Consider the following 14,752-nt stretch of genomic DNA (forward strand, 5'->3'; position numbering starts at 1 on the left):
GGAATGACGACACTACTGTTGCTGCTGCTGAAGGACTGACTGTAAACTGCATTTGTAACCTTGGTGCTGCTGCTCTGAGCAATCTCCGCAGCTGAAAGTGTGGCCTCTGCTCACCAACAGGGTGGATCCTTACCCTCCCTGCTTCTTGGCATTAATAGTTCTGACTGAAAGTTGGGGGTAGTGGGCACACCTGATTGGTTGGGCCTAGGTCACATGCTGCCTCCCTGCAAGAGATACTTGGAAGCAAACATGTGGCTGTTACAGCTTCTGTGATAGAGGGAAGGGGGAGTGAGGATAAATTGTAGTCTTCCATCTGTATTAAAAAAGAGAGCAAGTCCTCTAATTAGGAAGGCAATTGTATGTGAACAAGTGAAAAGGTTCAAAGACAAGAGCCATCAAACAGGGCTGGGAAGCCTTCTAATAACTCAAAAGGAGATGGAAGAGAAGGATGGGAAGGCTGGGGAGGCAGATAGGGGACTTATTTTGAAGGTCTTATGCCTAGAAATTTTGACTTTCCTGTTAGAATAGTGTGGCAGATACGGTTGATTGCCCACTCCGTATCCATCCATTTTTCTTCCTTATCAATGAAATTCTAATTTTGAATTGGGTAGCAATACACTCAGCTTGAAACACTTTTTTCATTAGAATTCCTTGTAGCTAGTGGGAGTTGGACACGACTGAGCGACTGAACTGAACTGAACTGAGTGGTAGTCATGGTACACAGTTCAAGGAAATGAGATATAACCAGGGTTTTTGTCTCTTTGCTTTCTAGCTGAATACAGATGTGAGGTCTGGAGGTCTGGCAATCATCTTAGGACAATGAGACAACATGCTGGTAATGAGGCCTGTGCATTAAGAATGGCAGAGCAGGGGGACTTCCTTGGCAGTCCACTAGTTAAGACTGGTCCTTCCAAGGCAGGGGGCATGGTTCCCCGGGTTGGAGAGCTAAGATCCCCCATGTGCCATGTGGACAAAAAATAAAATAGAATAAAAATAGCAGCAAATAAAGCTGGAAAGAGCATTGTTCCAATGTTACATTGGAGAATTAACTGTACCCAGATTTCTTGAGACAAATCACTTATGTGTTTAAGCTGCTAGAGTTGGTCCTTTTATTATTAAAAAAAAAAAAACTGGATAAATACACACATTTTAGAAAACTATGTTAAACAAAAAACTATTTGTTAGGAAAATTAAAATTAAAATCCCCCCAAATTCCACCATCCAGAGATAATATCATTTTGGTTCTTTCTTTCCAGCCCCCATTCATTCTTTTTTTCTGCCATTCTTGCCACATGAATGACTCTATAAATGAATTGTTTAACAAAAATGTGATAATAATATATATTGACTTTCCACCTGTCCAACTTTTTGCATTTGGAAATATATTGGGAAAGTCTTCCCATGTCTGTAATATCATTTTAGTGGCTACATGCAGCTTTCCATCGTGCAGATCTACCTATTCTACTTTAGAAGTTGAACTTTTAGAAGTTTGTATTTCACACCACTTTTAGATGTGAGGTGAAGGTGATTCTGGGATGGAAGAAGAGATAGTATTAGATTTGCCATCAGTTTTAATGAGATGATAGCTTGTTCAGGCTATGATAACATGAAAATTCTCACCAATATTTATCTTCATTTTATTTTTATTCTCCGAAGGAGGAACAAGTTTCTGAAAGATTAGCTTGCAGTTAAGGATAAAGGAAGACTATTTTCATCAGTGTGAACAGCGGCATGTTCACAGCATTGACACTAGCTTTTCTTTGACACCTTTAATTTCTCTGTAGTCAGACCATTTAGCCGTCAGATATCGGATATTCAGCTGAAGAATGCGGATTATCATTTGATGGTATTTATTAGAAATCGGTGAAAAAAAGGGCGAAGCCAACTGCTTCCGCAGCGAGCAGGGTTCGAACCTGCGCGGGGAGACCCCATTGGATTTCAAGTCCAACGCCTTAACCACTCGGCCATCGCTGCCACGGCGAGAATGGGAAGGCGGAGACACTTTAGTGTTAAAACTGAGCACATGCGCACCAGACACGCTAGTGGGCGGGGCCTACAATCTTCCCGAGGTCTGCTGTGAGAGGCGGCCGGGGCTTACTGCTCGAGTTGCAGGACGCTACCTCGTTAACGCGAAGAAATAATAAAATCTCCCTTAAGTAGTTTAAGTAAACGCCTTTAAGGGCAGATCTTAGAAATCCTTCCCTTTCGTGCGCTTGGAAAATCGAAAATCGCCACCCTGCTTAGCTTCTGGTCTCAGACCTGCTGTTTGCCCTCCCGCTTCCTCATTGGGTCACACAGAGAGATTTGAAACAAATAACTCTCTCCTTCAGTGTTGCGCGCCCGCGCCCTGGAAAAGTTCTGCATCTTGGACTGCTTTGACCACGGTGATCGCGTTGAGCGCTCCTCTTTTTTGCGGAATGGCTAGGAGGAATGAGGAAAGGCATGAGCCCTCCGCAGCTGCCCCGGGGCTCGCCTCTTCCAGGCTCTTGCCCACGCAATCGTCTTTCATTCTCTCCCCATTGACCCCTTCGTTGCTGAGCCCTTCTGGAAGAAAATGTGCCCGAGTGTGGCCTCAGTTTTCTCAGTTGACGGGGTGACTTGGAGGTGTTTCGAGAACAAAATTCTGCGAATTAGGTCTGCATTTTACCGTTAAATGCCATTAATTCCACACCCCCCCCCCCACTTGTTAAGTGTAGCTTCTGCACTGAGTACTTTTACTGCGTTATTTCGTTCAAGTTCTCAGAATCCGGTATGTCTGTACCCTGGTTCTTACCTCAGAGAACTGAGGCGGGAATGTGGCCCAAGGGTTGGCGCTGGGAATCCCAGGGTGCATGCAAGCACCTCCTACTCCTACACTGTGGAGTCTTACTACCAGAAAGTTCTGTCTGTTGAAGGATTTTCAGAAAACCACAGGAGGCCTTTTATTACTTTAAGTTTCTGAACCTGTTCAGGGAAACGTTACCATCTTTCTCATGGTAATTTCTCACAGAAATTTTCACAGATGCAGAAATTTTCCTGGGCATGGGCCGGGATTTCATAGTAAGGCTGGAAAACGAATCCTTGCTCTTTGGAAGACCAGATGTTAAGTGACCTTACTTGAAAGTTTTGTGAATTTTTTTGAGATTTTTTCAGTACCTTTCTCATCTAAACTTTTAAAAAATTAATTTTTTTTGGAGTATAGTTGCTTTACAATGTTGTGTTAGTTTCTGCTGCATAGGAAAGTGAATCAGCCATACATATACATATATCCACTCTCTGGCTTTCCTTCCCATTTAGGTCACTGCAGAGCACTGAGTAGAGTTCCCTAGTGTGTATATATAGTGTGGGTATATAGATATATATATCACACACATATGTGCGGTACTTTCTCAATTTGTCCCACTGTCTTCTTCCCCACCCTCTTCATGCCCACATGTCTGTTCTCAACCTCTGTGTCTCTATTCCTGTTCTATAAATAGGTTCATTAGTACCATTTTTCTAGATTCCATACATATGGATCTTCCTGATGCAGGGATCGAACCTCCCTTTCTTATGTCTCCTGATTGGAAAGCGGGTTCTTTACCTCTACTGCCCCATGGGAAGCCCCATGCATTAATATACAATATTTGTTTTTCTCTTTCTGACTTATTTCACTCTGTATGACAATCTCTAGGTCCATCCGTGTGTCTACAAAGGATCCAATTTAACTCATTTTTGTGACTGACTAATTAATATTCCACTGTATATAGGTACCACATCTTTATCCATTCCTCTGCTGATGAACATTTAGGTTGCTTCCATAATCTGGCTATTGTAAATGGTGCTTCAGTGAACCTTTGGGTGCATGTGCCTTTTTGAATTATGATTTTCTCTGGGTATGTGCCACATAGAGGGATTGCTGGGTCATATGGTAGTTTTATTTTTAGTTTTTTAAGGAACTTCCATATAGTGGTTGTATCAGTTTATATTCCCACCAACAATGCAAGAAGGTTCCCTTTTCTCCACAACCTCTCCAGCATTGTTTGTAGATTTTTAAAATGATGGCCATTCTGACAGGTGTGAAGTGGCATCTCATAGTAGTTTTGATTTGCATTTCTCTAATAATTAGTGATGTTGAATATCTCTTCACGTGTTTGTTGGCTATCTTCCTTAACTAAGCGCTGCACTCAATATGCCAGCAAATATGGAAAATTCAGCAGTGGCCACAGGACTGGAAAAGGTCAGTTTTTATTCTAATCCCAGAGTAGGGCAATGCCAAAAAATGTTCAAACTACTGCACAATTGCACTCATATCACATACTAGAAAGGGAATACTCAAAATCCTTCAAGCTAGGCTTCAATGGTCCGTGAACTGAGAACTTCCAGATAAACAAGCTGGACTTAGAAAAGGCAGGGGAACGAGTGATCATCAACCAGTGATCAACTGCCAACATCTGCTGGAACTAGAAGAGCAAGGGAATTCCAGAAAAACATCTACTTCTACTTCATTGACTATGCTAATGCCTTTGACTATGTGGATTACAACAAACTGTGGAAAATTCTTAAAGATATGGGAATACCAGACCACCTTACCTGCTTCCTGAGAAACCTGTAGGCAGGTCAAGAAGCAACAGAGCTGAACATGCAACAACGGACTGGCTTCAAATTGGGAAAGGAGTACATCAAGCCTGTGTATTGTCACCCTGCTTATTTAAGTTATATGCAGAGCACATCATGTGAAATGCCAGGCTGTATGAATCACAAGCTGGAATCAAGACTGTTGGGAGAAATGTCAATGACCTATGACACCATCGTTATGGCATAAAGCAAAAAGGAACTCAAGAGCCTTTTGATGAAGGTGAAAGAGGAGAGTCAAAAAGTTGACTTAAAACTCAACATGCAAAAAACTAACATCATGGCATCCAGTCCCATCACCTCATGGCAAATAGATGTGGAAACAATGGAAACAGTGACGGACTTTATTTTCTTGGGATCCAAAATCTCTGCGGATGGTGACTGCAGCCATGAATTTCAACGATGCTTGCTCCTTGGAAGAAGAGCGATTACAAACCTAGACAGCATATTAAAAAGCAGAGACATCACTTTGCCGACAAAGGTCTGTCTAGTCAAAGCTATGGTTTTTCCAGTAGTCATGTAGAGATGTGAAAGTTGGACCCTTAAGAAGGATGAATGCCAAAGAATTGATGCTTTCAAACTGTGGTGCTGGAGAAGACTCTTGAGAGTCCCTTGGGCAGCAAGGAGATCAAACCTGTCAATCCTAAAGGAAATTGGTCCTGAATATTCATTGAAAGGACTGATGCTGAAGCTGAAGCTCCAATACTTTGACCACTTGATGTGAAGAGCTGACTTATTGGAAAAGATCCTGATGCTGGGAAGGATTGAAGGCAGGAGGTTAAGGGGACGACAGTGGATGAGATGACTGGATGGCATTACCGATTCAATGCATATGAGTTTGAGCAAACTCTGGCAGATGGTGAAGGACAGGGAAGCCTGGTGTGCTGCAGTGCATGGGGTTGTAGAGTTGGACTCGACTGAGTGACTGAACAACAACTTAACTAAAATAAAGTACTAAGTGTCTAAATCTATGTAATTGTGGATGAGGAACAAAATACTTGAGAATTGTAGGAATAAGTTTTATCTAATTTGAGATTTTGCTTTTAAAAAATTTATCTTTTTGTTTGATTTTAATTTGGCAGAGCTATGTGGGTGGTCTCAGTTTCTTTATGAATACTATATGAGAGCAAAATTATTCCTGACATTTCCAGGCATAACTTTTATCATGTGTATTAACATTTACTTTTGTATCATGTATGCACATGTACTTTTATCATGTATGTTAACATTTATATTAACATTTGCTTTTCTAATAGACACTATCCAAGAAGAAATAAAGCTTTGTCTTTTTATCTCATATTCTATGTATGCTGAGGTAACCTATAATTTTATCTTACTATTTATTGGTTATATCTTGAAGTCTTTTTAAAATTCCTTTCTTCTATGTCATTGAATGATAATATTTATGGAAAGTTCTTACTCTTCCCTAACTTCCCCTTCCCATTTTAAGAATTTTCTTCACTTGCTTAAACACTTGACAGTAATGGGAGTTGATTATGGTTAAAATAGTTCAATCAGAAATTCTACTGAGGCTTTTTGTGTGTTTGTGTGGGGAAAGGAATGCTGCAAAGGAAAATAATATTACAAAATTAACATGCACTTGGTAAGATCAATTGTGATTAATTTTTCTTTGCATCATTTCAAAAATGTAATACCTAGATTTAACATTATTTTGATGATTTTCTCCCCTGAATTTTAATTTTCAGCTTCTTTGAGTTACTGTAGGCTTTTAAAAAGCTTAAATTGCCTTTTCAAATGATTTATCATATTGCTAAAATGAGCCAGGAGGTCAAATTTATTATAGGTTTTATTTTTAAAAAGTGTGAATTTCTAAATTAGTTCTTTTCCAGCATTAGCTCTTTAGCAATGCCATTTAATGCAGTCAGTGACAAGTAACAGAAAAAAAGTAAAATACGTATCTTTCAACCAAATAATGATATCAGCATATTATCATTCATGACAATAATATCATAAAAATTTGATTTTCAACTATGGACATTTTAGCTTACAAAGGTCCCCTGTGATTCTGGTTGCCTCCTACTCCATACCACCCCCAGATTTTGTTCCTTTATGTGGTCGTTTTTATTAAGCTAATTTGCATGTGGAAGGCAAATATCTGTGGCTTTCACTCAAAAACTTTCTTGATGCCACTTTCAGAAGCAGAATACTGAGAGAGATGGGGCATATGTTTGGGAGCAGTGTGACATTTCTTTGTCCTTTTATAACAAATCAAAACTTAATTTGAATTTTTTGATGACCCCCAATTTTAATAAATCAGAATTAATTTAATTACTTAATTTATTTAAATGCTGGAATAACATTAGAGCTAGTCCAATCCTTTTATTTTCAGATAGGAACTGTGGCCCATGAGTGGTTGCCCAAGGTCACATATCTAATGAGTGGTAGATTCAAGACTATAATTTGTTATATTAGCCTACTTTGTTTACTAAATTTTGTTGCCCTCATGTTTTCTTTGTTAGTCTCTGGCTCAGTGACATGTAGCTCTAAAAGTGTGTATATGGCAATGTGTATGCATGCTCAGTCGTGTCTGACTCTTTTCGACCCTATGGGCTGTAGCCTGCCAGTCTCCTCTATTCATGGGATCTTCCAGGCAAGAATACTGGGGTGGGTTGCCATTTCCTTCTCCAGAGGTTCTTCCCAATCCAGGGATTGAACCTGTGTCTCTTGCATTGGGAGGGGGATTAGGGAGCCAACAGTAGGGAAGAGTTAAGAGTTGAATATTGAAAACCTATGAAATGTCAGATACTGAATATATTGTGGTGGATAATTTTTGCTCTTCTTTTTTCCAGTATGCATCCTCCAAACTGATGATGACACTTCAATTGCACTTAAGGAGAGTGAATCCTCCTCTGTTGGATGTGAACTTACTTCACCTGTTAGTCAAGGTATTCCATCCTGCTCTGGTTAAGGGGTAGGCATGGGACTTGGTTTTCTGTTGCTGAGTAATAGGTTATCACAAACTTAGTGGCATAAACAACATGAGTTTATTATCTTATGTTTCTGTGAGTCAGGTGTGTGGTCACGGGTTGACTGTGTCCTCTGCTTAGGGTCTCACCAGTTTTCAAGGTGTTGACTGAGACTTTGTTCTCACCTAAGGCTTGGGATCCTCTTCTAGGATCACTAGTTGTTCCAGAATTCAGCTCCTGTGGTTTCAGGACTTGTTGGCTGTCAGTGGAGGACCTTTCTCAGTTCCTAGAGGCTGCCCACTTACCTTACCATGTGGCCCTCTCTATAACATGGTAGTTGGGGTTTTCAAGGCCAGCAGGAGAAAACTGCTCTCTAGTTTACTACAGTAGCATTTTATATAATATAATGTAATCACTGCAGTGACTATTGCATCATATCACAAATCCTGCTCAAGCGAGGGGGATTATACAGGCTGTGTAAAGTGGGGGCAGGGATCTGGGGAGCTATCTTTGAATTCTGTCCACCAGACAGCTCAAACTGGGCCAATCAGACTCTCTCAGAATCCCTGTTCTTTCCATTATACAAGTGTATTTTTATGGGCATCCTACACAGCACACAGCCAACAAAGGTCCATCTAGTCAGAGCTACAGTTTTTCCAGTAGTCATGTGTGGATATGAGAGTTGGACTATACAGAAAGCTGAGTGCCAAAGAATTGATGCTTTTGAACTGTGGTGTTGGAGAAGACTCTTGAGAGTCCCTTGGACTGTAAGGAGATCAAACCAGTCCATCTTAAAGGAAATCAGTCCTGAATATTCATTGGAAGGACTGATGCTGAAACTGAAACTCCAAAACTTCAGCCTCCTGATGCGAAGAGTGGACTCATTGGAAAAGACCCTGATGCTGAGAAAGACTGAAGTCAGGAGGAGAAGGGGATGACAGAGGATGAGATGGTTGGATGGCATCACTGACTCTATGGACATGAGTTTGAGTAAGCTCTGGGAGTTGGTGATGGACAGGGAAGCCTGGTGTGCTGTGGTCCATGGGGTTGTAAAGAGTCAGACACGACTGAGCGACTGAACTGAATTGAACACAGCACACTCATATGGTAATCAGAGTGTGGAAATTTTAACTTAGCTGCTTTATGTGCTTTTGTACTTCATTTAAAAGGAATAGAATTGGTAACAACTGCAGAGTTTGAGAAGCTTAGCTACCATTCAAGATTCTTGAATTTAATTCTATACTGATTGGAGAATAACCCTAGCTATACATTTGTGACAACATATGTAAGGGGCTTAGTTCAGAATGGCCAGAAAATTTACTGATTTATTGGCAGCAAAACCTGGATGAAAATTTAGTTGTTAAATTACAGGCATCTTGAAAAGTGATGTAAATAATTCTCATGAAAATTATTCCCTTGCAAATGACTGTATTTTTGCATGTATGTGTGCTCAGTCATGTCTGACTGAGTCTCCATGGACTGTAGCTTACCAGGCTCCTCTGTTCATGGGATTTCCCAGGCTAAAGAATACTGGAGTGGGTTGCCATTTCCTCCTCCAGGGGATCGTCCCAGGGATGCAACCTGTGTCTCTTGTATCTCCTGCATTGGCAGGCAGATTCTTTACCACTGAACCACTTGGGAAGCCACCAACTGTGCTTTTGAAGTCTAAGCAATTAGTTGTGGATTGCTTATTGATCGTTATATTGCTTATATGTATATATTTTAAAGAAGACTGGAGATATATCCTAGTAAGGACTAGAACAATTTATTGGTAGGATTTTCCTACCTAATCAGTCCTCTAATGCCATGTGAACTAAGAAATAAAGTCAAGAATGATGGAATCCTCTTTTCTTGAAGGGTATGATGCTAGTATGATATTCAGTCTTGAGTTCTCAATAGTAGCACCTACTGATTTTGAAACAGCAGAGATCTAGACTACCAAAGACATCTTAGTATACTTTTAAGTCCAATTAAATATCAAAAGGGCAGAATAAATTTATTAAGGATGAAATCTTCACCCAACTTGTTTATAAGAATTGAATTGCCTTATAAAACTCTCTGGACTGGCTCTCTCTATAGAATTGATGGTACTGGGGTTTCCAAGTGGGATTTTTAAAAAAGTTTATTTTTAATTGGAGAATAATTACTTTACAATTTTGTGTTGGCTTCTGCCATGCAACAGTGTGAATTAGTCATAAGTATACATATCTCCCCGCCCTCTTGAGTCTCTCCCCCATCGCCTACCCAGTCCCATCCTCTAGGTTGTTACTCCAAGTGGTTTTTATAAAGGCAACTGATATTATGAACAGAGGTCATAAAAATAATTTTATGAATTATATAAAAATACAGCTATGATCACAACATTATAGTTAAAATTGACTGGGAAACAACTCACAGACCAGTTTTCTTTTAACTTTAAGGAATTATAACTTTAACACTGTCCTGGTTCTTTGTAAAAGAATGCTGTCTCTTACTAATTCTAATTTCTCTTTGGGGCTATTCAATTATAAGGGAAAATCAAGTGTTGACCTTAGGGAGCTTATATAAGCTTATGCATTAAATATACAAATCTTTCTTCTAAAGCCATGTTTTGGGATTGTTAAACAGCAATACATAACTAAGAATTCAATCCCCCATGCCCATAACTAGATTCCTTTGCTCTCCTTTCCATGTTTCTGTCAAATGTTTCCTGTTCACCCGGTACGTTGGAAAGTACTTACGATTCATGAAAATGCCTAACAGAGTGCTTAATTTTTCAGTAGGTACTTGATACATGATAGTTCTCTTTTTATTATGAAAACAATGTCGTAATGTTATAAAAAGTTTAAAGAAATAGAAAAAACCCTGACCCACTTAAGCCTTTTTTTGCATCTCTACTTTATCTTTCCCCTTACACTTATATAGGTTTTTGCATAGTTTTAATTGTGTATGTGATAATTTTTCTGCTTTTGTTTTATTGAGATAAATTCATATAACATAAAATTCCCAATTTTAACCATTAAAGTACATGTCAGGGGCTTCCAGTACATTCGTTACGTTAAACCATCACCATTATCTATTGGGCTAGCCAAAAAGTTCATTTGGGTTTTTCCACAATATCTTACTACAGAACATTTTCATCATCCTAGGAGGAAGCCCTGTACCCATTAAGCAATCACTCCCTACCCTTTCACTCTTTCTGTTTCCTGGCAATCATTAATCTGTTTCTGTCCCTATCAGTTCAGTTCAGTTCAGTTGCTCAGTTGTGTCTGACTCTTTGTGACCCCATGGACTGCAGCATGCCAGGCTTCCCTGGCCACCACCAACTCCAGGAGCTTACTCAAACTCATGTCTATAGAGTTGGTAATGCCATCCAACCATCTCATCCTCTGTCTGCTTTTACTCCTGCCTTAAATCTTTCTCAGCATCAGGGTTTTTTCCAATGAGTCAGTTTTTCACATCAGGTGGCCAAAGTATTGGAGTTTCAGTTTCAGCATCAGTCCTTCCAGTGAATATTTAGGACTGATTTCCTTTAGGATGGACTGGTTTGATCTCCTTGCAGTCCAAGGATCTGTCAAGAGTCTTCTCTAACACCACGGTTCAAAAGCATTGATTCTTTGGCTCTCAGGTTTCTCTGTAGTCCAAATCTCACATCCATACATGACCACTGGTAAAACCATAGCTTTGAATAGACAGACCTTTGTTGGCAAAGTAATGTCTTTGCTTTTTAATATGCTGTTGAGGTTGGTCATAGCTTTTCTTCCAAGGAGTAAGCATCTTTTAATTTCATGGCTACAGTCACCATCTGTAGTGATTTTGGAGCCCCCCAAAATAATGTCTGTCACTGTTTGCACTGTTTCCCTATCTATTTGCCATGAAGTGATGGGACTGGATGCCATGACCTTAGATCTGTCCCTATAGGTTTGCCTATTCTGTAAATTGCATATATATGGAATCATATGATATGTGGATTTTTGTGTCCAGCTTTTTTCACTTAGCATACCATTTTCAAGGTTATATGTGACTATACCATACATCACTACTTAATTTTTTAATTTTTATGTGTGTTTTGACAGTATTTTTCTGTGTTGCCTTTAAAAGATTGTGACAAAATATGCATAACATAAAATATGCCATTTTAACTACTTTTAAGTGTACAATTCAGGATTCAGGGACACTGAATGCAATTACAGTGTTGTACAACCAACCACTATCCATTTCCAGAACTTTCTCATCATCCTAAATAGAAATTCTGTGCTTATTAAACAATAACTCCTCATTTCTCCCTCCCCTCCTCAGCTCTTGGTAACCTCTCTTCTCCTTTCTGTCTCTATAGGTACCTTGTATAGGTAGAATCATATAATGCTTATCCTTTTGTGTCTGACATATTTCACTTAATGTAATATTTCCAGGGTTTATCCATGTTGTATCATGTATCATAATTTGCTTTCATTTTTGGCAGAATAATATTCCATTGTATGTATATAGTATAGCATTTTGTTTATCCATTTGTCTAATGATGGATACTTGGGTTGTTTCTAACTTTTGGTTATTGTGAATAATGCTGCTGTCAACAGTGGTGTACAAGTATCACTTCATTTCTTTTTCAGTTTGAATTATATTGCATTGTATAGGTATACTACATTTTGTTTATCTAATCACCATTGGGTTGTTTCTCCTTTTTGGCTATATTTATGAATAATTCTGTGATGACATTTGTGTACAAGAATTTGAACATCTGTTTGCAGTTCTCTTGAGTAGATACCTGGGAGTGGAATTATGGGGTCATTGGGTAATTTTATGTTTAACTCTTTAAGGAACTGCCAAACTGTTTTGCAGTGGCTGCATCATTTTACACTTTATCTTTTACACATTACCGTCATCAGTAATGTATGGGAGTTCCAATTTTTCTACATACTAGCCAACACTTATTTTCCATTTTAAAAGCTATTGCATATTAATAGATGTAAAGTGGTACCTCAGTATAAGTTAGATTTATATTTCCCTAATGACTAATGATATTGAACTCTTTCCATGTGTTTATAGGCCATTAGTATATCTCCTTTGAAAAAATGTCTATGTAAATCCTTTGCCTATTTTTTAAAATCAAGATTTAATTGATGTATAATTTGTATAGGTTTAAATATATAGTGTTTTGATTTGATATATTTGTATATTGCAATATGATTACCAGTACAGCATTAGGTAACACCTGTATCACGTCACATAATTATTATTTCATTTTTTATGGGAAGAATAATTAAGATCTGCTGCTGCTGCTGCTGCTAAGTTGCTTCAGTCGTGTCCGACTCTGTGTGACCCCATAGACGGCAGCCCACCAGGCTCCCCTGTACCTGCGGTTCTCCAGGCAAGAACACTGGAGTGGGTTGCCATTTCCTTCTCCAATGCATGAAAGTGAAAAGTGAAAGTGAAGACGCTCAGTTGTGTCTGAATCTTAGTGACCCCATGGACCGCAGCCTACCAGGCTCCTCTGTCCATGGGACTTTCCAGGCAAGAGTACTGGAGTGGGTTGCCATTGCCTTCTCCAATTAAGATCTAGTCCCTTTGAAACCTATAATACAGTGTGTTTCCTATAATCACCGTGTTGTACAGCAGATCTTTAGGCTTATTTATTGTCTAGTGGCAAGTTTGTTCCCTTAAATAACATCTTCCCAGTTTCCCTACCCCTTAGCCCCTGGTAACCACCATTCTACTCTCTATTTTTATGAGTACAGCTTTAAAAATACTCCACATGTTGGTGACATCATACAGTATTTGTTTTTCTTTGTCTGAGAAAGACATTACTTAACATAATGCCCTCAGCGTCCTCATCTGTGTTGTCACAAATTCTTTTGCCCTTTTTGGACTTTGATTTTTGTTTTTTTTTTGTTTTTGGCTGTTGATTGACAAAACTTAAAACTATATCATATTGTCTGTTTCTGTCACTGTGGTTATTATTTTAACGGTTACTTGATGGTCTGAGTAGATGTATCATATTTCATTTTCTTATTCTTTCATCTCTCAATCTTCCAATTAAACATCACTTCCAGACTGTACTTTCTTATTTTATCATGTTTCTATTTTGCACATATACTCACTCTCAAATTTGAGATATGTTCATACACTATTTTTCAAAGGGTCCTCTATAGAACACTTGAGCCAGGATTACCCAGGTCAGTGTGTGTGTGTGTGTGTGTGTGTGTGCGTGCAAGGAGGGGTAATGTTGAAAATTGACATTTCTAGGCCTTGCTCTAAGCCTTTTATACTAGAATGCATGGGGACATAGCTTGTCTTTATTTTTATTTTATTTTTTTGTGGGGACATTCCTTGTCTTTAAAAACAATGATATATATTATTTGGAGAAATATTATGTATTTTTAATAAAGCTTCTTTTTCCAATTTATCCTATCTTAAAGATATTTCCATGCTGATGGTTAGCCAGCTATGTCATCACTTTCATGTCCATATTGTAGGACATTTAGATTATTTGTAATTATCATGGGTACAAACCATGTTGCTTGCTTCCTTATAGTACATGTGTCTTTAAATACTTGACAGGTTATTTCTTTGGGAAAAATCCCTAGGTATGCAATTTCTGATTAAAAGTATGTATTTTAAAAAGGATGCTGGTACTTGTTGCCAAATTGTCCCTTAGAAGTGTTTTCCCAATTTGCGTACACACTGGAAGTGTCTTGGTATCTTCTGTTTCTCTGCACTCTTGACTTTCTTATGCCCAGTCTTATTATTCTCTTACATGTTGATAATAAGCAATAAATAGTTTCTCCTTGTTTTGACTAATTGACTGTTATGTGAATTGTCCCTTTTGTGATAGGTAAAACCATATTATTTTCTTCTGTTAGATTATTCACTTTTTCAGGATCAGATATGTTTTTGAATCTTTTATTTCTTCATATTTGTCCCTATTGTATGCTTGTCTTGGGTAAGCACTCAATAAATTTTTGTGTATTTGATTTGAATTCCCAGAAACAGCAGATTTTTCAACTTTTACTTCCAGATTCAGAATGTATTATATGATTGTTAATGTTTCAGTCCCAACGACACACTAATTTTGACCATAGTCATAGTCCATCTTCACACAGTTCTTAGGTTCATCATTTTTTTAAAAAAAGGACAATTAATTTGAATTAATTAAAATGTAGAATTAATATTTGAACACGGGTTAAGGGAATTTTAATTGGCCATAAAAAGAGAAAGGGAAAGAGTTATTTAATAAGGCTCAAGTCTATAAGTGG

The 14,752-nt window shown here is 38.5% G+C and overlaps 1 protein-coding gene and 1 non-coding gene across 4 annotated transcripts in view; one reads left to right on the forward strand and one right to left on the reverse strand.

The window, feature by feature from the left end:
- Nucleotides 1-14,752, forward strand: part of CTNNA3 (catenin alpha 3) — a 1,864,976-nt gene that overhangs the window by 28,333 nt on the left and 1,821,891 nt on the right. For 2 of the 3 annotated variants that reach the window (XM_081568955.1, XM_081568954.1), the window contains exon 4: nt 7,404-7,499. Coding sequence is in view for 1 of the 3 variants with exons in the window: in XM_081568943.1 (XP_081425069.1) it covers nt 820-835; nt 7,404-7,499 (112 nt within the window). In the remaining 2 variants the exon portion in view is untranslated. Of the gene's footprint in view, nt 1-772; nt 836-7,403; nt 7,500-14,752 lie in introns of all 3 variants that reach the window. The other variant, XM_081568943.1, reaches the window with a different exon arrangement.
- Nucleotides 1,893-1,974, reverse strand: TRNAS-UGA (transfer RNA serine (anticodon UGA)). The gene has a single exon. It is a non-coding gene; the product is annotated as a tRNA-Ser (tRNA).

The sequence above is a fragment of the Giraffa tippelskirchi genome, chromosome 2, assembly GCF_054371585.1.
Source record: "Giraffa tippelskirchi isolate mGirTip1 chromosome 2, T2T-mGirTip1v1.2.pri, whole genome shotgun sequence".
NCBI classification, from domain to species: Eukaryota; Metazoa; Chordata; class Mammalia; order Artiodactyla; family Giraffidae; genus Giraffa; species Giraffa tippelskirchi.